We start from the raw sequence: 23836 nt of genomic DNA on the forward strand, positions 1-23836 counted from the left end.
AATCATCATCATAACTAGGACTGCAAGACTTAAGGAGGCTGGTGAAGATGAATGTTTTAATAGTTGTTGCTTTGGGAAAAATAGCGAGGTCTGGTTTTCTTTGGGGATGAGTTTTTAAACCTTGCTTTGGGAGGAGGTGGAGAAAGGAGAGCGTTGAAGGTAAGAACTTTTATTTCTGAAACTTCCTCTAAGACTTAGGTCATTATATTAATTTGAAGTTTGAAATTATTTTGAGGCAGGGTCTCATTATGTATTTGGGATGGATATAGATGTAACTCCTGATATAGAACATGTTGGCTTTTTACTAATAGAGATCCACCTGCCTTTGTTTACCAGTCTTGGGATTAAAGGCCTCATTTTGAATTTTGAGACAGATACTTCTCACTTATTTCATGATAGACTCAAACTTGATATATAGCCAAGGATAATCTTCAATTTCTGGTCCTTTTCCCTCAATTTCCCAAGTTTTGGGATTACAGACTTTTGCTACCTTGCAAATATTCTGAGAGTTGAATTTTGGGGGTTTAAAATAATTTTTATACTTGTAATTCTGAAATGACTACACAACATTCTGTGTCTCTCAGTCTATGTCACATGGATTGTCATCTTTTAGTATCAGAGTGTATGCACTACGTGTGTGCATGTGCTGATGAACAGTCTAGGTATCGCCATTATTTTTCATAAATTTCAATGTGGGAGAAAATACTTAAAGTTGGAAGTACCATGTTAGTTTTTTTTTTTTCCAAATGAGAATTTCAGCTTGCAGAGTGAACGTCTGAACTTTTTAAAAAAAGATTTATTTATTTACTTTATGCATATGAATACACTGTAGCTGTCTTCAGATATACCAGGGATGGCATCGGACCACACTACCAATGGTTGTAAGCCACTATGTGGTTGTGGGGAATTGCACTTGATCTCTGCAACAGTAGTCAGTGATCTTAACCCCTGAGCCATCTCTCTAGCAGGAGAGCCTGAACTTTTACAGGTATATTTTTACATTACATGTTGGAAATAAAGTAATAAAGTATTATCAATTAAAAAAATAACTGAATTGTGTAGTATAAGAGATACTCCAAAGTGCTTTTGTTATGAGTTGTATTGGGTTTTAAGAAGGTACATATATATTACAAGATTCACCTGTGATCTTAATTGAATTATTTGATGATTCATTCTAAAAGCATTTGAGAGCACCAACTATTACTTTTATTGGTTGTGAAAATTTGCATTAGATTTAGAAGCAATTGAACTCTGGCATCATCCTTGATAGGGTCGGCTTCTGATTCCACCACTGAGTCCATACTTAGTGTATGGAAAATAAAAGGAGGGAGGTATCAGGGTTTTTTTAAATTACATTAGGGGGAAATCCACCTTCTCTTTGCCAGAAAAATGAAATTGTGTTCAAACTTTGGCCTTAGTTAGACACATGGCATTCTAATTTTACCTAAAATTTAGAACACTTTTTATTCATCACTTTGCTAGACGACTCCTCCAGCCTCCACTCTCCACCTCCCAAGCCACAAAAAAAAAAAAAAAAGCTCATTATACTGAAGATGTTAAAGACTTAGGAAAAATAATTATTATGACCTTAATAGAATATGGGATAATATATGTTTCCCCTCCAGACAGAGTCACACTGTGCAGTCCTGACTTGACCTGAACTTTGTACCTAGACGGTGCCTGACCCTCTGCTGGCCAAGGGCTTGGGGTGGGATCTCAGTAGGGTGGAAGAGTGGATTAAACTCATGTACGACTGTCTTTTTCCCCCTCTATATCATTATTGGTCACAGACCAGAATCACAAACCTGTTTGAATTTGATACTCCAGGATTGTTTTCTCTGAATTCCCTCCACTCCTTTTACAGCTGCTTGCCAATGCCAGTGGCTGAACCTGCTTTCTGAGACACTAATTAAAAGGGCAGGGCTATTTTCTTCCTAGTATCAATTGCTTCCTCTGATATCAGTTAAGATTTACAAACTCTACTATCTATTTTTAATTATTATTTCCTTGTTAAACTCTAAAAAAATGGTTGAACTTTCTTGAGTCTTTTTATAGATTTTTTTTTCCTTTTTCTTTTTTTAAGCAAGGATTTTGCTATGTAACTTGCTACAATAGGTTGGTTAGCTCAGAGATCTGTCTCCCAGATGTTGGGATTATAGGTGTAAAACACCGCACCCTACTGAATTCTTTAAAACCAGGAAATCAACGGTAGTTTAATCTTTATGTTAAACCGTCCAATACTATTAAACTCGGCTAGGTAGCAGCACTGGCTTGTAATACCATCTCAGTGGTATACTCAATTAAATGATAAACTGAGCCAGGCACAGACCTTTTTAATCCCAGATAAGGAAAACGGAAACCATAGACAAGGAGAATCGTGCTTTAAAAACAAAACTAACCAAAATAAGGTAAAAATAATTGAAATGCCAACAATGTAACAAGTTTGAATGGTGAAACAAAGTAAAACGTTAACTCTGTTGGACTTTTACTGTGTGGATTGTAACACAATCCCAAACTGAAGTGCGTACCTGTTTCTGGCTTAAAATGGCTACCCCAACTCTAGTTGAAAGCATACAAGATGAAATGATATCCTGAAAGCCTTGTTTCCAAAAACAGGCAGCTCAGACTGCTTCGTCGGGTGGTGCTCATCATTGTCAAGAAAGGCTATATATAATAGGAAACCCTGGAACACTCTACAAACTTGTACTACAGCATCTTTGGTGGATAATGGAGGTGGCTCTTAAAAGAGCCGTTTTGGTTTACGTGCCAGTGTAGAAGGCGTGCCTATTAAGCCCGCTCGCCGCGGATACGGCGGGCCAGCTGGATGTCCTTGGGCATGATGGTGACACGCTTGGCGTGGATGGCGCACAGGTTGGTGTCCTCAAACAGACCCACGAGGTAGGCCTCGCTCGCCTCCTGCAGAGCCATGACGGCCGAGCTCTGGAAGCGCAGGTCGGTCTTGAAGTCCTGCGCGATCTCGCGCACCAGGCGCTGGAACGGCAGCTTGCGGATCAGCAGCTCGGTCGACTTCTGGTAGCGCCGGATTTCGCGCAGCGCCACGGTGCCGGGACGGTAGCGGTGAGGCTTCTTCACGCCGCCGGTGGCCGGGGCGCTCTTGCGGGCGGCCTTGGTGGCCAGCTGCTTGCGCGGAGCCTTGCCGCCGGTGGACTTGCGAGCGGTCTGCTTAGTACGAGCCATTGCAGAGGAGGAGAAACGGGAGCAGAGGGCTCGGGCTGCTGCTATTTATGCTGGAAATGCGTCGCTCTGATTGGATTCTGGCCAGCAGCACTCAGGCGTCATTCGGAATTTGCGGAAGTGCATCTGGGGATTGACGATTGGCCGATTCCTGTAGTACGATTTTTGATTGGTAAATAACCAATGGTAATTCCGTCCCCTTAAATAATCAGGTTCTAACTGCTGTTTGGTAAGCCCGGAGACATTTCACAGACGAACGTTACTCGTGTCATCTTCCGGTTGTGAACCTGACTTACTATACACAAAGCATGTTCCCAGAACAAAGTGCTCTAAAATTCTAGTTTAACCATTTTCCTGCCTCTGCCATTATCTATATATGTATGTATATGTATACATATATATATATACACACACACTCATGCACATATTTACACACACACACACACACACACACACACACACACACACACACACACACACACACACATGGAAATTGCTAATGCAGTTTATCTGGCGGCCACTACCTGCCAGGAGCTTTGCTAATTTCTACCTCCAGTTTCCCGGAACCATGCTCCACCTACGAAGCCTTTCCTTGTTTATTATTTTCCTCGGGTTAGTTAGTGTCACGTAAAGGACAAGTGTAGTTTTTAATGTGTTTAAAATGTAAGTTAAATTTCTTTCCAGAGACCAGCACGATCTCTTTGTTTTGTGTTGGAGCAGAGCGAGAAACTACCCGAAAACTCAAGAAAGATGGCGTCGCGGTGTTTCTGAAGATCCTTTGTGTTGACTTGCGGTTCATCTGTGGAGACCTGACGGTCCGAGATAAATAATACTTTGTTCTTGCCCACATGCTAGAACCTTTCTTATTTTCAGGCACAGATGAGTCAGCTTATTTTCAAATTACAGTATGGTCGGTTAATAGCAAGTATAAAACGAATCCACAGGGTACAAAAGTCACCTAGTGGTGGTCAAGCAATCTACACTATCCCTAGTCATTTCTTTTGTCCACAAGGTTTTAGAAATTTGGTCCAATCAGAGTTTAGATCGGTAACTCCTCGTTTGCATAATCCTGCAGTGAAAAATAATGTTGGGAAGAATCCCAATATTTTCCCTTTCATTTTACTAATCTGAAAACAGGAACATGTTGAGATAGGGGATGGGCACCAGATATTTTGAGATGCTCTTAAATAGTTTTCTGTCACAATCTTGTATAAAAAATACACAGGGGAAGTGGAAGAATGAATGCATCATGACCCAATTTCCCAGTTTTCCAACTCTGTTCACTGTGACGATGATTCTCAAGAGAAGACATATATCAATAAATAGCGCATGATTGAGGAGCCCTCATAAGTCAAGACCCGCAGAAGACCTAACTGGACACTTGGGAAGATTCAGTTTGGATTAGGTCATAGTGCTTTTTATGTATACTCCATACAGCCTGTAGTAAATGTTTTCCCTTGATAAATGGGATGCAATTTCTGCAGGTTCAATGTGGGGGATTGTTTTCTGCTTGGAAGCAGGACAAGACAGGGCAAGTGAATGTGACTTTCTGACAGCTGCTGTTTGTTTTTTGTTTTGTTCTTTTTCCTTTTTAAAAATGATGTGTATGGGTTTTACCAGCATGTGTATACATTGCAGCACATGACTTGGAGGCCAGAGGAGGGCCTCAGACCCATCGGGACTGGAGATGGTTGTTTTGGGAACTGAACCCATCTGGAAGGGTAGTAAGTATGTGATCTTAAGGACCTTCTCATCTCCATAGCCCGAACAGCTTTTAGCTTTTAAGTATTTAAATGTAGCTCTAAAAATTATGTCCAAATTTTCTATTTGGACCTTTTACCAGGTCAGATCTAGTGAATTTCAGCAGACAACTGCACCCAAAGCACTCACATGCTATATAGGCTACTATCCAGGTTCTCAGCAAGTTAGAAATTCCCAAGTATAGATAGCTCCTTTGCATACCATACTGAAAATGAAGAACACGGGCAGACTTGACAGGGGAGGTCTCCCGAAGCAAACAGCCTTTACCCAGGACTCCCAGGGTCAAACCTCAATGGCCTGAGTGGGTGGGTGGGCATGTTCTTGCTCATTTTTTCTTTTTATTTAAGCAAATTTAACTTTACATGTGTGGGTGTTTTGGTTATATGTATGTTTACTGGTCATATCCAGTGCTGGGTAGAGGCCTAAAGAAGGTGTAAAATTCCCTGGAATAGACAGCTGTTAGCCACGGTGTCATTGATGGGAATTTAACCTAGGTCCTCTGGAAGAACAGCCAGTGTCCTTGGTTGGTGAGCCTTCTGTTCAGCTCCTGGCATGCTTCAGTCTTTTTTTTTTTTTTTTTTTTTTGGTTCTTGTCCAACCAGCACTGAAGCTATTGTTGCCATCAAGTTAATATGTATCTTGAACATTCACATTGCTTAACGTTTGTAGTCAAGTTACATGTTGGTGTGTGTTTGAAATGCATACCAGAAATCCATGTGTGCCTCTCAGGCAGTGCTCTTAAATATACTTGTTATATCAGTTTTCCTGGAAAAGGAAAGTGGAGCCTGAATATTTATTTGTTTATTAAGACAAGAGATGTGGCAGCAAGGGCAACCATTAACATTTATATTCTTCAAATATGAAATTTCAGCAAGATGGGCATTTTCTGGAATTTTGGAATCACATCCCTTTCCAAAGTGTATTTCCCTCAGGAAGTACAAAGCTGATTCTTTTGAGCAGGATTTTACCTTATCCCTGATGGCCTCTGCAGTTACATTTCCTTGTGTATTCGAGGATGTCCTTTATTTCCTCTTTGGCCTTCTGTGTGGTAAGATTGAAGCCCAACTGAAGTGGAAATTTCTGGTTTCTTTGGAAACTCAGCTGTGTCATGTGATTTTTTTCTGAAAGTTTCTTGTGAGAGGATGTTTTGTTGAAGCAGACATGTGAGAGGGCATGTCTTAGTGCCTACTGCTGTGAACACCATGGCCAAGGCAAGTCTTTAAAGGACAACATTTAATTGGGACTGGTTTACAGGTTTAGAGGTTCAGCCCATTACTGTAAGATGGGAGCAAGGTCTACATTGAGGCAGACATAGTCAGGCAGAGCTGAGAGTTCTACATCTTTATCTGAAGGCTGATAGCTGAATACTGGCTTCCAGGTAGCTAGGGTGAGAGTGTTAAAGCCCACACCCACAGTGACACACCTACTCCAACAGGGCCACACCTTCTAAAAGTGGCACTCTGTGACCCAAGCATACAGTATAAAGCATCACCGGGCATGTGAAATTTTGCTGGATTAGATGCTTGAGATGATGAGTGATGTTTGGAAAGAGTATAAGTGGACCCCTACAAATATTGAAAGAATGCTTTTGTAGTATGAAGCCATGCAATGCTTTGCTCGTCTTTGCTGGTCTGTCTTTGCTGGTCTTTGTTCATCTTCACTTCATAGAGTGGATCTGACAAAGAACTTCTCAAAGTATTCTGGCTGATTCTTGCTGCTTCAGTTGACTCATGCCAATTTTGCAGAGCCTTGAGGTTTCTGCTGGTTGGTGCTGGTGTTTGCTATTGGACTGGCCTACTGGTATCCTGACAATGAAGAGTAGAATCTTCCCAAAGAACTACTTCTAGATTGGTCCACAGATCTCTTTTCCTATTAACCGCTTTTCTCCCCAACCTCTAGTCACTGGGCTAGAAAGGAGGTTGACCCTAATTAAAGTAGATTTAGAGAAAATTCTAAGCCTATATCCAAGCCATTACTAGCTTTTAGATTTAATTTTCCTTTTGAAATTGTGTGTTCGTGTGTGTGTGTGTGTGTGTGTGTGTGTGTGTGTGTGTGTAATTGCATGTGAAATCTAGAAGAAACTATCAGGTCCATTGTCACTGGTAGTTTTGAGCTGGCTGATGTAGATACTAGGGTTCAAACTCTGATCATTTGCAAGAATAGTATATGTTCTTAACTGCTGATCCATCTTTTCAGCGTCCTAAAACTGATTCTTTAAGCAATTGCTGTCACCATGTCTTTAAGTTCTGTTGGACTGAAGAAATAAGTGTACAAGGCCACACTTATTTCATGACTAGAGCAAAAACCACAACACAATTTAACTTTGAGAAACTTGTCAAAGAGCAAGAAACACAGAGGTGGGAAAGTCAGAGTTAATTAGCTTGGAGTCTGTTAAGAATGAATATCAAAATTATCTAGGGTTTGATGAGTTGGTGAAGTAGATGCCTAGGAGTTACACTAGATTTATGAGATTCTCAGAGAAATAGAAACCAAAGCTTTTCTTCCCCAGGTACTTCTTTGCGTGTGTCTCTACACAGACTCGGCAATTTTACATTTAAAGGCTGGAACTGAACATGGCAGAAATGTGAAGGAAGTGGGGTTGCCTGGAAGACTGTGAAGTTCCAGGTACATATATGAACACCGACCTGACACTAGTGCCACATACTTTGACCCCCCGGCCCACTAAATTATGATTATAGGAAGATTCAGGCACTTTGTTACTGGGTTTTTTTTTTTTTTCCTTTAATTCTCCTTACTAAAGATATACAGTTTGGACAAAATACATTAAAACTGGGAAGCAGGGAAAACTCTGTTGTACACATGAGAAGGCTAAGGCTACAATAGGATTATAAAGAAATATAGCTCTTTATTTAGGTCTTTACTATTGATACAATCAAACATTGGATTAATTTTTACCTGGAGCATTTTAATTGTGTAGTGATACAAGTTATTAGTGGTTAGTGGAGCAGACAGCACTCCAAAGATCAGAGCTGGCATAGTGGCTCCTCAGGTTCATACCTGAGGATCTCAGGTTAACCCCATGGAAGCCATGTGGTAGAGGAAGAGAGTGGAGTCTGGCACACTGTCCTACTACCATCACATTCCCACTAGCTTTTATGCTTGGGAATACACACTAAATACAGACACAAAAAAGTAACAACAAAAACTAAGAACTTCAAAGATTATTTGTTATGGGCAATGCTTTTGTTTCAGTCTAGGTTAGCAACATTTTATCCTTGTTTAAAAAGCTAGATACAGCGTTTCAGTTTCTGAAATGGTTTAAGAACTTTATAGCTTTTACCCTCTTTATTGATATGATGTAGAAGAAGCTCAAAGTGATAGAATTGATGCTGAAAGGATTTCCTAACAGATTGCTTAGGAGAGAGACCTTAAGCAACACAAAGTAGAATTTAGCTAAGGGAGTACTGCCTCCAAAATTCCCCAGAGATAAGCAGTTTGCTAATCAGGCCTATTAGAGATAAGCAAAATTTAGGATACTAGAACACTAACGTTTGCTTACCAACATTGATCCCCAATTAGGTTTTATTTCCATAACAAAAGAAATTTACAACCTGCCATTATGCTTATCCCTCTATTAAAGAACTTACTTCTAAGGGGCAGCCCTAGGGGCAGTGCAGAATCACATCCACCATTAAGCCCTGTTCTGCTATTAAGTCTCCTGTGCTTTTATCAGGAAAAGCATAATTCTGTCATGTGGGCAAGATGGACCTGGATAGCAACTATTCAAAAAGAACAATACTGGTGTACTTAAGAAGTAATTCTGACAATATATTTGCTATAAACCTTCCTGCTACTCAAGTGCCCAGACTTGTGGTTTCCTTTCTCTTTTTACATTGTTCACAGTGTAGCTTGAGACTGGGATCTGAAAGCTATCTAAGGTTGACAGTGTATGTGGAATGCATGAGTCTAAAGTACATATAAGTTAGGAAACTCTTTTACTTATTGTCAGCATCATAAGCGGTAGCTGGACAAAGGATATATATATATATGAGGGCCTCCTCCCCTTTAATACTCTAAATGTGCAGAGTGATTTGTCACTGGAAAGGCATATTAATACGAATTTGAGAACAAATTTAGTAAATGTACTCCTTGACTCCTACTTTTAAAATCAATTTTAAAGTTGCCTATGAATTTACTCTACAGGCCTAGAAATGATGAATATATGATATAGTCAAGATTAAAACATGAATAAAAATTAGTAAATAATTTTTGTAGATGGTGACCATGAGTGAAGTTAAGGCACATTTTCATCCTGAGAGTGGTTCATAGGTCATCTTAGTAATGCTCTAATATTTGCTCTGTCGTTTGAGGATTGGACAGTCTTTGATCAACTATGTTGATAGTGTTCAATAAGAGGGGTATATGAGGATCAGGAAGGTAAAGCTGAGGGGCCTATCTTCTTAGTCTACCTTAATTTTACCCAATTAAAATCATGAGTTAAAGAAGTATGCCATTGACTTGAATGATCCCAAAGAGGTGGCTATGATAGATGGTTCTGGTCTTTTCAGGTTGCTTAGCTCTGAAAATTAAACATTAGCCCTCCACCCCAACTCCTATGTTACACGTTCAGTGTTTGCCCGAGGGAAGTAGAAAATGCAGATTCTTCATCTGCGGACAACAAGAAAGGGAGCTCTGGACATCATGGAGGAGCTCAAACTTCTGTTGAAAAATATTTGAATTTTGGGATTGAGGCCATCATGGGATGTGCATCCTTTCGTTGTAATATTTAAGTTTAGTCTAAAAGGTTTGCTGATAGTCTTCAGAAATATTTTAGGGGCTCATGGTTTTAGTTTTTTGTTAAGTCCCCCACCCCCAGTTGGTGCTTTGAGATTCTCACTTGAAAGAGCCTGGCAATTGACACTTTGTTTCATTTCAAAGCACAATTACCATTTCCCATAGAAAAAGTAATGAAAAGATTGCAATACAGCTAGGCCACAGGTTAGTAATTATTTCTGATAAATATTTGCTTGTTTGACCACTTTTTCAACTAGCCCCTGCTAATTATACAGATTCTTGATAATCTATATTCTTTTGAGCCATGTAGGACTTCCTAGTGATTTTCTCAGTGAGGAATTACATACTACAAACATGTCTATTATGTACTTGGAACTTAATTATTTGCATTTCATACCCCATAACTATCAGTAAGTAAAGTAAGTAAAGGCACAGTTTTCATTTTCGTTTTCTTTGAAAGAAGGTGGTCCTTTACTGTGTAGTCTACTGAGACCTACCTGCTGGACTGGAATTTGATTACAAATTGATTTGTATTGCCTTTTCTAGACATTACCACAATGATTGTAGTTATAAAGGTTTCTTCGAACTAAACCTCCTATTATCCAATGCTCCCTTTTATTGTCAATACATAGAAATGATTCCAGTCACACTTCTTGTACTGTCAATGTATTTAACTCTCAACAGGACAAAGTGATTCTTGTTTATATTCCCAGAACAAAGTAGGGTAAAATAGGGGGATTGCTATGAATTTGAAGTTAATCATGGATATAAGGTCAGCCAGGTCTGCAGTGACATTGTCAGTGGATAAGCAAATGGATGAATAGGCTGTAGAGATGGCTCAGCAGTGAAGAATATTTGTTGCTTCTCCAGAGGACATGAATTGGAATCCAGTACTCATTTCTGCCTATCAAATCACATCAGCAGATAACTCTACACCGGGAGATGTGAGACTTTTCAAGTCTGTGAGAACACCAACTGCATGTGGCAAAATACACCCTTTAACATAAGTTAAAAAAAAATAACTTGAAATATGCACATTAATGCAAGCAATGAGTATTAAGTAGTAGTTGAACAGTACTTTGCCATCTCAGACTTCATTTTTTAGTACTTCTACTTTTTAAGTTCCAGTCTTTGAACTGCTCAACTTTCACAAATAATGAAATAGAATTAATCAAGATTGAATAATTAAAACAAATCAAGTTCACTTTAGTTTTAATGAATACTGGCTTTGAGTCTTTTTTTTTTTTTTTTCTGAAGCCAAAAGCCCTTTAGCCTGCATTGGCTGGGCATAGTGGTCAAGCCTTTAATCCTACCAAAAGGAAGGTAGAGGCAGGATCTCTGTGAGATTGAAGCCAGTTTGAACAACTTAATGAGTTCCAAGACAGCCGGAGCTACTAGTTAAGACGCTGCCTAGAAAATAAAACCCAAAATCAAAAGCAACCCTCCATGTCATTAGCAGGGCTTTACCTACCCTATTGTGTCAGAACGTTATGTGCACAGTAACATGTGCAGAACATTTTAACCATGTTGCCAAATAATTACAATTCTGTTGTTTCATGGAAATTGATACTCTTGGCATAAAAGTAACTTCACGGTCATTTTGCTCATATGCACACATGTCCTAGTGGGCAATCTTATGAATCTGAAAAAAATTGACCCATTTATTGGAGAAGCTGGGGGACAATTGACAGGTTGAATTTTCTTATGCCATTGAATACAAATCGGAAATTTTAGTCCTAAATCCACTTAAGGCTTATAGTATTTCAGCACTTTACTGAATTAAGTGAATGGCTCTGAAAAGAGCCTTTGTTTTTTTTACGAGATTAGAAGAAAGATCTTATTTCCCCTTGGCCTTGTGGTGGCTCTCGGTCTTCTTGGGCAGCAGCACGGCCTGGATGTTGGGCAGGACGCCGCCCTGCGCGATGGTCACGCGGCCCAGCAGCTTGTTGAGCTCCTCGTCGTTGCGGATGGCCAGCTGCAGGTGGCGCGGGATGATGCGCGTCTTCTTGTTGTCGCGGGCCGCGTTGCCCGCCAGCTCCAGGATCTCGGCCGTCAGGTACTCCAGCACGGCCGCCAGGTACACCGGGGCGCCGGCGCCCACGCGCTCCGAGTAGTTGCCTTTGCGGAGCAGCCGGTGCACGCGGCCCACGGGAAACTGCAGGCCGGCCCGGGAGGAGCGGGTCTTGGCCTTGGCGCGAGCCTTGCCACCCTGTTTGCCACGTCCAGACATTGACGCAAGAAGGTAGGAAATTATAATTGCAAAGAATTACAACGAAGCGGTACTAAAAGGCCAGACGAGAAGCTACTTATACTCGTACATGGAAGTGGAAAAGCTGATGTGTGATTGGTTAAAACTATCTTTCCTCTGCAGCCAATAAGGAAAGAGGTACAATACAATCTAATTTGGGTAATGGTGTCACTAACTGGCCTTCAAATCAGAGTTGACTACTTTTGAGTCCCTTATTTGCATAGAACCTCTATAAAATGGCAAGAACGAAGCTTCTCCCACATCTCATTTCCTGTTTTATCTTTCTCTTTGTTGCTTGTTTCTACCATGCCCGAGCCTGCGAAGTCCGCTCCTGCCCCGAAGAAGGGCTCCAAGAAGGCCGTGACCAAGGCCCAGAAGAAGGACGGCAAGAAGCGCAAGCGCAGCCGCAAGGAGAGCTACTCGGTGTACGTGTACAAGGTGCTGAAGCAAGTGCACCCCGACACCGGCATCTCCTCCAAGGCCATGGGCATCATGAACTCGTTCGTGAACGACATCTTCGAGCGCATCGCGGGCGAGGCGTCCCGCCTGGCGCATTACAACAAGCGCTCGACCATCACGTCCCGGGAGATCCAGACGGCCGTGCGCCTGCTGCTGCCCGGGGAGCTGGCCAAGCACGCCGTGTCGGAGGGCACCAAGGCTGTCACTAAGTACACCAGCTCCAAGTGAGTTCATTTAACTCACACTCCTAACCCAAAGGCTCTTTTCAGAGCCACCCATACTGTCACTTTAAGTGCTTTGTAATGCTTGGCTTTTGTATTATAACGCTGGGAAATGACACAATATTAGCTAAGTGTATGTTAGTGTGAAGAATATGTTTGCCTCAGTGTAACCAACGCGCTGCCAGATACACTATCAATTTGTAAACTACACAGTAACTACCTTTTGAGAGCTGATTGATGGCTTCAGTCCTTAGATTTTCTTCTCCAGAGTGCATAAGAAGTGGAATGAAATTTTCAAGTTTTCTCTTCATTATTTCAACTATTCCCTTTCAGATGTGATTACATTGTACGAAGGGAGTGCTAGGATAGGTTTTTATGGCATTGTTTTTTTATGACCAATGAGGTAACCAACAGAGGCTAACATTGATGCCAGTGTAATTCTAAACTGCCAGCATCACTCTCCCATTAAAACACTAAAGAAAAGTGTAATTCTAGTATTAACATCAGTAAATTTTGAACCTGTGAGAATACATTATAAAACTGCATTTTAAATTTTAATAAGTCTCAATGAAGGTTATGCTTTGATCTAAGCCAAGTGAGGATCCAAAGTTGCTTTCAGATGTTCTAAGCTGCTCTCTCCTTGATGCTTCCTTTAGTTTCAAGGCAATTGATTGCAGTTATATCTTTTGCTTAGTCACTACCCTGTGTTCCAGTTTCCTCTTCTACTGTTAAATGTTCAAGCAATTGCATATTAGATGAGATCTGTGACAATATCCTAAAGTCTGGAATAAGTTGTATTGCTTAAATTTCTCATAGTAGATGAAAACATGCTCTTTTGTTTGGACAGTCTACCAGTTCATCCAGGTATGGCAATTCCTATCCAGCATCATGAATCACAATGTAGATTCCGACAGCTAACTTCTCAAAGAGAAAGCAAATAGGAACACGTTTCTTGATAAGTTTCAGAAACTTCTACTTCTATAAAGCTAATACACTAGAAGCTTAATTCAAAAAAATACTGTAGGAAAACCTCAAGTTGGCACAATCCAGTAGTTAGTGCCAGTTTCTGGGGGAGAGGCCAGATTCTGAAGTTAAGGTCATACTAGCTACATGAGGCTAATATATTTGTGCATGTGTGTATAATCCAACTGACATGAACCCACAAAAAGGTTAGAAATTAACCACTTCATATTTCACTTACAAGATTTTTTACAAATTGGGGGAAAAGGTGATGTCTAGACTACTTAGGAATCTCAAAGCATGCCATATGCTATTCACTATAGTTGGAAACAATAAAATTCTTCACATTTACTGAAAGAGTAGTAAACTCAGTGCTCCAAGGTATGCTAATCATAAAACAGATATCAAGATTCCTTCCTCCACCCACGTGCTTTCTGGGTTCAAAGAGTGTTCATTCAAAGAAAGTCACCCTGACCCACCCTGACCATTGCTGGAACCCACTATGCAAAGGTGCTATTGCTAGGGGCTCTTAGATTGTTAGGGGCTCTTAGAAACTGTGACTTTGTACTTCTTTGTGACTCTTAACTGGTATTTTTGGTATTTTCTAACAACGCCCTCCCCACCTCCTTGAGTTGTGGTTCCTTCCTTTGAATACCCCCTTACTCAGCTACTCGGGGCGCCACGGTCCTCTACCCCTGGGTGGTGTATGACCGTGGGCCCGAGACTGCTCTTGAATAAAAATCCTCTTGCAATTTGCAGCAAGACCGTTTCTCGTTGATTTTGGGGTGTCGCCTCTCCTGAGTCAGAAGGTGGTGGAGTCCTCACGTTGTGGGTCTTTCATTACGCCAATGAATTTACAGGCACGTCTTTTTTTTTTTCTACACAGAACATAAAAGTAACAACTGTTACTAAGTATCAACATCCAATGTTACAATTTTTCTTGGAGGATTAAACAGTATTCGGTGTCTGGCAACAGCTCCCTTTTTGAAAGGGTAGGTGGCTCTGAAAAGAGCCTTTGGGTTAGGAGTGTGTGTTAAAGGAACTCACTTGGAGCTGGTGTACTTGGTGACAGCCTTGGTGCCCTCCGACACGGCGTGCTTGGCCAGCTCCCCGGGCAGCAGCAGGCGCACGGCCGTCTGGATCTCCCGGGACGTGATGGTCGAGCGCTTGTTGTAATGCGCCAGGCGGGAAGCCTCGCTCGCGATGCGCTCGAAGATGTCGTTCACAAACGAGTTCATGATGCCCATGGCCTTGGAGGAGATGCCGGTGTCGGGGTGCACTTGCTTCAGCACCTTGTACACGTACACCGAGTAGCTCTCCTTGCGGCTGCGCTTGCGCTTCTTGCCGTCCTTCTTCTGGGCCTTGGTCACGGCCTTCTTGGAGCCCTTCTTCGGGGCGGGAGCGGACTTAGCAGGCTCAGGCATGGTTGGTGAGAATTTCTGGAACTTTCACGGAGGCAACTGGTCTTGTCTAGTTGATGAGGTCTTATTCAAATGAGGGATGTGAAAGGGCACCTTTGATTGGTTTATGACGGATGGCATACGAAGTCTTGCCCAATCAACGTGCGCCCCGAATGCTTCTCATTGGTCTAGGAAAAAAGACGTCAGCCAATGGCATAGGTCCTTTTTCGCGCCCAGCGAATAATATAAAGGCTACGTTCTTGTTTCAAAACCATTAGTTCTTAGTAACTGCTTAATCTGTACAATGTCTGGACGCGGCAAACAGGGTGGCAAGGCTCGCGCCAAGGCCAAGACCCGCTCCTCCCGGGCCGGCCTGCAGTTCCCCGTGGGCCGCGTGCACCGGCTGCTCCGCAAGGGCAACTACTCGGAGCGCGTGGGCGCCGGCGCCCCGGTGTACCTGGCGGCCGTGCTGGAGTACCTGACGGCCGAGATCCTGGAGCTGGCGGGCAACGCGGCCCGCGACAACAAGAAGACGCGCATCATCCCGCGCCACCTGCAGCTGGCCATCCGCAACGACGAGGAGCTCAACAAGCTGCTGGGCCGCGTGACCATCGCGCAGGGCGGCGTCCTGCCCAACATCCAGGCCGTGCTGCTGCCCAAGAAGACCGAGAGCCACCACAAGGCCAAGGGGAAATAAGATTGGTCTTCTGAACTTGTATAAAAACAAAGGCTCTTTTCAGAGCCATCCACTTCGTCATTTAAAAGAGCCATTTGCTGCATTTTCCAATGAAATATTAACCGTGATGTAATCACTGTCATTTGTCTTATCTTACAATATGAAATTTTCACTAGTATACCAAATAAGATTTTAATTACCAAGCATCATTTGTTAGGATTCTTATAATTATTTTTATTACATGTTTCCTGATTGTTCTCACCTTTAGTATTTGGCCTTTTTTTTTAAATTAGGACAAACTGGAATTTCGTTAAGTATATTTGTTATGAGTAGTACAAAAGTGGCTTCATAGTGTTCTGCCTTGTCACTCCAACTGAAAATTGTAGCAGTAGCCTTTTTTTCCTTTGCCCTTCTATACAAAATATACACTTACTGTTTTTAGGAAAAAGTTCTCATTTATCTAGGTAAAACGCGTGTTTAAAATTACTCCTTTACTGATTATGTTAATACTGTAATCAAACAGCTTCCTTAGTGAAAAAAGACTCAAAAGTTTAAGTTTTGATTTTTCACGTGTATCTTCAATCTTCATGTAGAGGAAACAATGACAACATCTAGTTCAACAATTGTCTATAGCCAGGCGCGGTTCGTTTTGGGGTCACAATTTTATAACAGTACACAAACGGCATGTTATATAATTAAGTATAGATTGGATAGAACTTTGTTTTGTGAAAGATAAAAGAACAATATAAGCATATAAAGTATAAAAACAGATCAAGAAACAAAATATTAAAATAAATGGGGAGTGGCCTGGAGAGATATTAGCAAATCTACCAATAAGGTCGCTGTGGTAATGTATTGTTTCGTCCAATCAGAACGAGGCTCTTTCGCTTTATATATATGTACTCCGGCCACAGTTCATTACCGTTCTCATTCCCTGAGACTTCTCTCTTTTTCTTATCATGGCTCGTACTAAGCAGACCGCTCGCAAGTCCACCGGCGGCAAGGCCCCGCGCAAGCAGCTGGCCACCAAGGCCGCCCGCAAGAGCGCCCCGGCCACCGGCGGCGTGAAGAAGCCTCACCGCTACCGTCCCGGCACCGTGGCGCTGCGCGAGATCCGGCGCTACCAGAAGTCGACCGAGCTGCTGATCCGCAAGCTGCCGTTCCAGCGCCTGGTGCGCGAGATCGCGCAGGACTTCAAGACCGACCTGCGCTTCCAGAGCTCGGCCGTCATGGCTCTGCAGGAGGCGAGCGAGGCCTACCTCGTGGGTCTGTTTGAGGACACCAACCTGTGTGCCATCCACGCCAAGCGTGTCACCATCATGCCCAAGGACATCCAGCTGGCCCGTCGCATTCGTGGGGAGAGGGCGTAAATTAGGGTAGTGAGTGAATTTGGACCCCAAAGGCTCTTTTCAGAGCCACCCCCGTTTTCTATAAAAGGCTGTATATCGATAAGCTTTTACAAACCCCACTCAGCAACTCCATTACTTGGTATTATATTGTCTGTAATATCCTTTAACGCCTGTACTGGTTTAGATTTTTTAACACTTTTCCAAATATTTGCTATCCACAGTTTTTAGTGTTGCTGGTTTTTGCTTACTTAACACTGGCTACATCTTTTTCTTTAATTACCTTCAGTTGTTACTTAGCTTTTGCCTTTTGTGGAGGCTATGGCGCAAATGTCGGAATCCTGCCTTTGCTTATGAACCTATTAGAAGAAATTCTTTAGAACCGCTTAGGAGAACCCTGCTTAGAACCTTGAACCTGATGAAACTTGTAATTGCTAGTTCTGCTTCCTTTGATCATGGCTAAAATACATGCCATGTCTCTTGAAATAGGCGAGTTCTCTGGAGAGAAACTTGGAATGTGGGCTCTGCAGGCCTTGGCGGTAATCAGAGCTGGAGCTAACTGGCCCAATCTAAGTCAAGAGGTCAAGCAAGCCAGGATTAAGGAACACTGCTTTCGGATGGGTACCACATTCCTCTGTGTGCTCTCAGGTACAATGTCTTAATTCTGAAATAGGTTAACTCAGGATAACCACAATCGTGCGGGAGGGGACTTAACACTTCACCATTCCTGTACTCGTATGGTGAGGCAAGGAAATAGGAAGTTGGAGACTAATCTGGGATACAAACAAGTTTAGATTTTATCTGGATTAGTAACGTTGTCTTTAAAAAAAAAAGGAAAGAAAGAAAAGGATAGAAAAGTCACTTTCTAAGAGCACTTTCTTCTCTTGCAGGGAACTCTTGTGTGTTTCCGTGCCCCGGGAGCCATAGTAGTTGCTTATATTTCCTGGGGGATCCTGTGCCTCTGGTCTCCCATGAGACCTGCAAATCTTGTGTATATATCTACCAAACACAGACATGACTATGCACAAATAAAAATAAATATGCAAAGGAGGAATGAAAATCCTGAGGAAGGACAATGTTAATTTTTACTCTGGATTGCCACAGCTTCAGGAGTTTCATATGTCTTGCTCCAGTGTTTAATCAAAGAGCCCCAAAACATTGTGCTGGATATATTTTGTCCACACTTGACTCACACTAAGGTCACTTGAGGGGAAGGAAGCTCATCTAAAGAAATACTTTTATCAGAATACATTGTAGGCCAGTCTGTAAGACATTGTCTTGATGACTGGCGTGTAACAGCACAGTTCATGAGAGGTGCTTCTCTCTGGCACATGGCCCTGTGTTTACCCTGAACAAACTATTAGCAGCTTTCCTCCACGATCTCTGATTCTAGTTCTGTCTCCAAATTCCTGTCTTGAATTTCTGCCATGACTTCTCTCAATGAGGGATTATGATGGGGAAATGTTGGTCAAATAAACCCTTTCTTCCACAAATTTATATTGGTCATTGTAAAATACAATACAAACTAATATAGCCTTCATCAAAGACTTTGAGTCTTTCGGAGAGTTGAGAGGCAACATAATGTCTAAAAAAATTCTATCCATATATATGTATATATTATACATACATGCATATGTATCTTATTCTATCTATCTATCAATCTGTTTTGTTTTGTTTTGTGCTTTGTTTTTTCTGACACAGGGTTTCCTTGTGTAATAGTCCAGGCTGTGCTGAACTTGCTTTGTATACCAGGCTGGCCTCAAACTCACAGAGATCCTTCTTCCTCTGTCTCCTCAGTGTGATCAAAAGTGTGCACCAACATGCCTGGATGTCTGCTTATGTTTTAAATTGTGAGCTCTCTAGTAAATCACACATTCTACAGTTTGTAGACTCTAAGCAACTACTTGGTTTTCCATTGAGATTTACTTTAAGAAACAAAGGTCTGCTTTGTATTTTAACAAGTGTGCTTTTTTGATAATTTACCACAGGCATCTCAGTAACGGATACCCATCACTTTCTGATCAGAAAATTCTATTGGATCAGACTAATTATTTTAACGGATTTTGGTTGACTATTTGGAGGTTGGCTTTACTTTCGGATTTCCCAAGTTCAAAATCTTTCTTTTCTTCTTTTTTTTTTTTTTTTTAAGTTGAATATTTTCTACATTCAAAATCTTTCCTTCCTTCCTTCCTTCCTTTCTCCCTCCCTCTCCTCTTCTCTCCTCTCCTCTCCTCTCCTCTCCTCTCCTCTCCTCTCTTCTCCTCTCCTCTCTTCTCTTCTCTGTTTTCTTCCCTCAGTCCCTCCCTCCTCTCTCTCTTTTTCTTTCTTTCTTTCTTTCTTTCTTTCTTTCTTTCTTTCTTTCTTTCTTTCTCTCTCTCTCTCTCTCTTTCTTTCTTTCTTTCTTTCTTTCTTTTTTTCTTTCCTCCCTCCCTTCCTTCCTTCCTTCCTTCCTTCCTTCCTCCCTCCCTCTCCTCTTCTCTCCTCTCCTCTCCTCTCCTCTCCTCTCCTCTCCTCTCCTCTCTTCTCTTCTCTGTTTTCTTCCCTCAGTCCCTCCCTCCTCTCTCTCTTTTTTTTTCTTTCTTTCTTTCTTTCTTTCTTTCTTTCTTTCTCTCTCTCTCTTTCTTTCTTTCTTTCTTTCTTTCTTTTTTTCTTTCCTCCCTCCCTTCCTTCCTTCCTCCCTCCCTCCCTCCCTCCCTCCTTTCTCTCTCTCTCTCTCTCAAAGAAAACAAGAAATGCATTTAACAGTCATCTCCAGAGAGTAGCTGGGATTCCATAGACCAATGTACTCTTCCCGTTGTCAGAAAGGCTTTGCTACTCCATTTTCTGTGGTCATATTTGGACCTTACTGGATTTTCCTTTTTTTGTATGGAAAACAGTAATGGTGCCACCCTTTTCTAACATGGCTCTTCCATTCTTGTTTTTATCACCAAATGCAAGCCATCACATTTGGTGTGTTTTTCAGAAAATTCATGTTTATCTGTCATTATTTAGGCTTCCCACCAGTTGTGATTGTACTGGGACAGGAGGTAGAGTGGAGAGTGAAGCTGAGAAGACCCTGTCCCCCCCAAGGATGAAAATTTAGCATATGGAAAAAAAGATTGTTATTTGTCACTCGGAGGAGAATGATTCTGTAAAGTCTGAAGATGGCCTCAAAAATTTATCACTTGGGAGATTGGGAATACCAGTGAGACTGAACTGTAGGAAACTGTAAACCAATAAATATGTAATGGCACAGTGAGAAAGCCCCTGCTATTCAGATGATCCTGGAGCTATTTATGAGAGACAAAACCTCATTTCTTTGGATAGTCAACTTTTTGCTCTGGGTGGCTTCCTTCCTTGAATGTATACTCCTTAAAAAACTATTCTGACTTTTAATGCAACTGTGTATCTCTGTTCAACTTTTTGTTCTTGGACAGAAAAATGTGGGATCTTTGGGAAATCTACTTGTATTGACCTAGGTAGATAATTCATGTCAGGTATGATAATTCTGCTCATGAGAAAATGAAGGATTATGAAAATTCCTATAATCTTTCATGTTTGGGAGATTTACCAATACAGAAGAAAGAACAACACGTTTCAATGATAGGAGTAGACATTAAAAGATCCATATACTCATAAGGCATATGGATGTGACAATTAAATTAGGATGGCACCCTCATACCTTGCAAAGCAGAGTGGAAGGAGGGTTCAGTAAGGACTGTGCCTCCAGTGCTCTCGGGTCTAGTTTGAAAGATTTCAAAGCTGATTTAAGAGGAATATCTAGTTTTACACAGAGGTTATTGGCCCATGACCTTAAAAACATATCCCCATTATTAAAGACACAGACTTGATTTAATCTCTGTAAGGTTTCACATCTACCCCTAAGAGGACTAAAATTATGTTTGCTATTTATTTCTCTATAAAAAACCTGTAAGAATAATTGAAAGACAAAAATAGTCATTTCCAAACTCTTGGACATCTCTAATAGATCATTTTAAGGAACACAATTTCATTTCTACAAGCATGGAGTCCACTCCTCCCCCATCCCCATCCACCAACAAAAGCTTATATAGCTCAGCCTATCCTCAAACTCACTATGTTCCTGAGAATTATCTATACCTGACCTTCCTGCTTCAACCATCCTATGCAGTGCTGGAATTACAACAGTGCATTGCCACCAGCCCATTGTAGTCCCCAAGATCAAACCCAGGGTTTTTATATGCATCAAGCACTTCACCCAGTAAATATTCACATGCAGTTTTAATGTTTCTCTATGAATCTCCAGAAACTCAGAGTCTTTGAATTCTGTGGCGCTCTTCTTGAAGAGTGATTCTAAAACATTGCTTTGGGTCATCCACTCATTCACAGAGCAGAAGAAACTGTTCTTTTCCTTTCTAGAAGAGTAATGCAGATGTGGAAAACAATACAGCATGAGTATTTACTGTATTAGCATTTTATGGAAGTATTTGGTTAGATATTAGTGTGTGACTCTTCATTAGTACATGAAACCACCAAATCCTTTGACTAAGAACTGTCAGTGTGAGGTGGGGGTGCATGCATGATATTTTGAGGTACATATAACTATGATGTGCTAAGGATAATAGATTTTCTGTGCAATGTTTATTAACTAAAAAACATACATGCAAGAAATCCTGAGATTCAGTGAAAGCATAGTAAACATAAAGAGCAGCCCCTTTCCCCCATCCCTGTTCCCAGAGCTCCTGATGTCTATGTGTAATTCAAGCAGAAGGCCCACACCTTTGGGATGCATATCCTTTACATCTTCTAATCTTTCAGCGCTACAGTCCTGTAACATTTTGAGGTTTTACTTCCCCCTGGTCAGCCTGAATGCTAAAAAAAAAAAGTTCAGATTCTTAGGCATACGTACCTAAGTCAATAAAAAGTCTCAGAACAGGAAATAGTAAGTGTTCTTAAAATTGTACTTAAAACCTTGGATTCAGTGGTCCTAAACCTTCCTGATGCTGGGACCCTTTACTACAGCACCTCATGTTGTGGTTACCCTCACCCATAAAGTTATTTCACTGCTGCTTAACTGTAATTTTGATACTGTTATGAATTGTAATGTAAATATCTGAAATAATACGGGGGGTGTCCCGATTTATAGGTTCACGAGACTAATAACATTACTTTCTATTTGGTCTGATAAAAGACAAATTTCTTTTTTCACAATACATAAATTGTCACTCTTGAGGGCAATGTGTTGAATTTTCAACTGCTGGCTCTGCTCTTGTCTTAGGACCCGCCTTGTCTCCTCAGCCTTTTCATAGGATAAACGCCAGAAGGGCGGGAATTGACCATGGTTCACGCCCCCTTCCCTTCAGGTTTTCAAACAGGTCCGCATTGGTATTATAAAAGCCAGGAAGGCCGCTTGTTACAGTCACTGGCTAGTGAGCTTCCTTCCTAGTTTGCTAACATGTCTGGACGCGGGAAAGGCGGCAAGGGTCTTGGTAAGGGTGGTGCTAAGCGCCACCGCAAAGTTCTGCGCGACAACATCCAGGGCATCACCAAGCCCGCCATCCGCCGCCTGGCCCGGCGCGGAGGAGTGAAGCGCATCTCCGGCCTCATCTACGAGGAGACCCGTGGTGTGCTGAAGGTGTTCCTGGAGAACGTGATCCGCGACGCCGTCACCTACACGGAGCACGCCAAGCGCAAGACCGTCACCGCCATGGACGTTGTCTACGCGCTCAAGCGCCAGGGTCGCACCCTCTACGGATTCGGCGGCTAAACGTACTCATTTATTTTTCTTCACCCAAAAACCAAAGGCCCTTTTCAGGGCCACTACCTTCTCACTTAAAGGAGCTGCTCTTAGGTGGTTTTCTGGAATGGGGTGGGTGCTGGGACTGGCTCGATACATAGTATCTGTTTAGGCAGGTCCACCTGTCTATCTTCAGTATTGATAGCCTAAAAGCAGGCCTGTTGTCTCATTCTTTAATGCTGACATTCTCAGGAGAGGGCTGAGGGTCAGTCAAGATCCTTTTTTCCAAGTCCCTTAAGGTATAGATGCTATCCTGTCTCAAAACCAAACCCTCTAATCAATCCAGGCCTTGGAAACCTAGGAACACTGAATTATGTTCAAGTTTTCTAACCTGGAGCTTTCTACAATTTCTTCCCCTCCCTCCTTTCATTCTTTCCATGTATTCTGTGTAATAGCCCTGGCCTGGAACTTACTCTATACACCAGGCTCACAGATATCTTCCTACCTCTGCCTCCCACGTACTGGGATTAAAATCGTGGTCCACCACACCCAGCTTTCTCTAACTTCCTAATCTGTAAAATAAGCACCAGAGATTGACGTGTAAATCTTCTATCTATTCCTCAAGGAAAACTTCATATGGTCCAGGACTTCATTAACTTTCGTCAGCATTATCAGTTGTTCCCAAAGAGTCACCAGAGAAGAAACATCAGTGTCTGCTAAGAACTTAAAAAATTTTTTTTATTTGTGTTTATATATTTCTTACCTTTATATACACTTTAGGGACTAAACTCAGGCCACCAGGCACACGGAGCACATGCTTTAGCTGTCCCTCCAGCCCTTCCCTCCAAGAATTAAAAAAAAAAAAAAAAAAGACCCAGACCTTGTAGTCAATAAAAACTTGGGTAAATATCTTCAGTATTTAGCTTCAGACCCTGGGACAAGTTAACATATTTTACATATCAAAGCGGACCTGGTCTCCAGGTTCTCCCAGCTTCCCACAGTCCCTATCTGGCACACCCTGCCCCCAACCCTGAAATTTCTAGCCCAGGGGATGGGCTGCCCTTCCCCCAGAGGCTCTTCCTTATGTAATTCAGACATTTTGGTCTTTCTGCTTTTTCTT

General features: G+C 41.8%; 7 protein-coding genes across 7 annotated transcripts; 4 read left to right on the forward strand and 3 right to left on the reverse strand.

Annotated features, from left to right (window-relative positions):
• Positions 1-2307: 2307 nt before the first annotated feature.
• Positions 2308-3218, reverse strand: H3c6 (H3 clustered histone 6). The gene has a single exon (NM_178205.3). The coding sequence runs from the start codon at positions 3196-3198 to the stop codon at positions 2788-2790; it is 411 nt and encodes a 136-aa protein (NP_835512.1). The 5' UTR covers positions 3199-3218; the 3' UTR covers positions 2308-2787.
• An 8277-nt stretch (positions 3219-11495) lies between these two features.
• On the reverse strand, positions 11496-12053 carry H2ac8 (H2A clustered histone 8). The gene has a single exon (NM_178187.4). The coding sequence runs from the start codon at positions 11939-11941 to the stop codon at positions 11549-11551; it is 393 nt and encodes a 130-aa protein (NP_835494.1). The 5' UTR covers positions 11942-12053; the 3' UTR covers positions 11496-11548.
• Positions 12054-12232: 179 nt separating this feature from the next.
• H2bc8 (H2B clustered histone 8) lies at positions 12233-12696 on the forward strand. The gene has a single exon (NM_178196.4). The coding sequence runs from the start codon at positions 12266-12268 to the stop codon at positions 12644-12646; it is 381 nt and encodes a 126-aa protein (NP_835503.1). The 5' UTR covers positions 12233-12265; the 3' UTR covers positions 12647-12696.
• A 1896-nt stretch (positions 12697-14592) lies between these two features.
• Positions 14593-15040, reverse strand: H2bc7 (H2B clustered histone 7). The gene has a single exon (NM_178195.3). It carries the CDS (start codon positions 15021-15023, stop codon positions 14643-14645), a length of 381 nt encoding a protein of 126 aa, NP_835502.1. The 5' UTR covers positions 15024-15040; the 3' UTR covers positions 14593-14642.
• Positions 15041-15213: 173 nt separating this feature from the next.
• On the forward strand, positions 15214-15748 carry H2ac7 (H2A clustered histone 7). The gene has a single exon (NM_178188.4). The coding sequence runs from the start codon at positions 15304-15306 to the stop codon at positions 15694-15696; it is 393 nt and encodes a 130-aa protein (NP_835495.1). The 5' UTR covers positions 15214-15303; the 3' UTR covers positions 15697-15748.
• An 847-nt stretch (positions 15749-16595) lies between these two features.
• On the forward strand, positions 16596-17099 carry H3c4 (H3 clustered histone 4). Its single transcript, NM_178204.2, has one exon. The coding sequence runs from the start codon at positions 16635-16637 to the stop codon at positions 17043-17045; it is 411 nt and encodes a 136-aa protein (NP_835511.1). The 5' UTR covers positions 16596-16634; the 3' UTR covers positions 17046-17099.
• A 5301-nt stretch (positions 17100-22400) lies between these two features.
• Positions 22401-22802, forward strand: H4c4 (H4 clustered histone 4). The gene has a single exon (NM_175654.3). The coding sequence runs from the start codon at positions 22435-22437 to the stop codon at positions 22744-22746; it is 312 nt and encodes a 103-aa protein (NP_783585.1). The 5' UTR covers positions 22401-22434; the 3' UTR covers positions 22747-22802.
• Positions 22803-23836: the final 1034 nt, after the last annotated feature.

Source organism: Mus musculus, chromosome 13 (genome assembly GCF_000001635.26).
Source record: "Mus musculus strain C57BL/6J chromosome 13, GRCm38.p6 C57BL/6J".
Lineage (NCBI taxonomy): Eukaryota > Metazoa > Chordata > Mammalia > Rodentia > Muridae > Mus > Mus musculus.

Bases quoted from the DNA above. Each gene is read 5' to 3' on its own strand.
- H3c6 (NM_178205.3), bottom strand. From the start codon at position 3,198: ATGGCTCGTACTAAGCAGACCGCTCGCAAGTCCACCGGCGGCAAGGCT.
- H4c4 (NM_175654.3), top strand. From the start codon at position 22,435: ATGTCTGGACGCGGGAAAGGCGGCAAGGGTCTTGGTAAGGGTGGTGCT.
- H2ac7 (NM_178188.4), top strand. From the start codon at position 15,304: ATGTCTGGACGCGGCAAACAGGGTGGCAAGGCTCGCGCCAAGGCCAAG.
- H3c4 (NM_178204.2), top strand. From the start codon at position 16,635: ATGGCTCGTACTAAGCAGACCGCTCGCAAGTCCACCGGCGGCAAGGCC.
- H2ac8 (NM_178187.4), bottom strand. From the start codon at position 11,941: ATGTCTGGACGTGGCAAACAGGGTGGCAAGGCTCGCGCCAAGGCCAAG.
- H2bc8 (NM_178196.4), top strand. From the start codon at position 12,266: ATGCCCGAGCCTGCGAAGTCCGCTCCTGCCCCGAAGAAGGGCTCCAAG.
- H2bc7 (NM_178195.3), bottom strand. From the start codon at position 15,023: ATGCCTGAGCCTGCTAAGTCCGCTCCCGCCCCGAAGAAGGGCTCCAAG.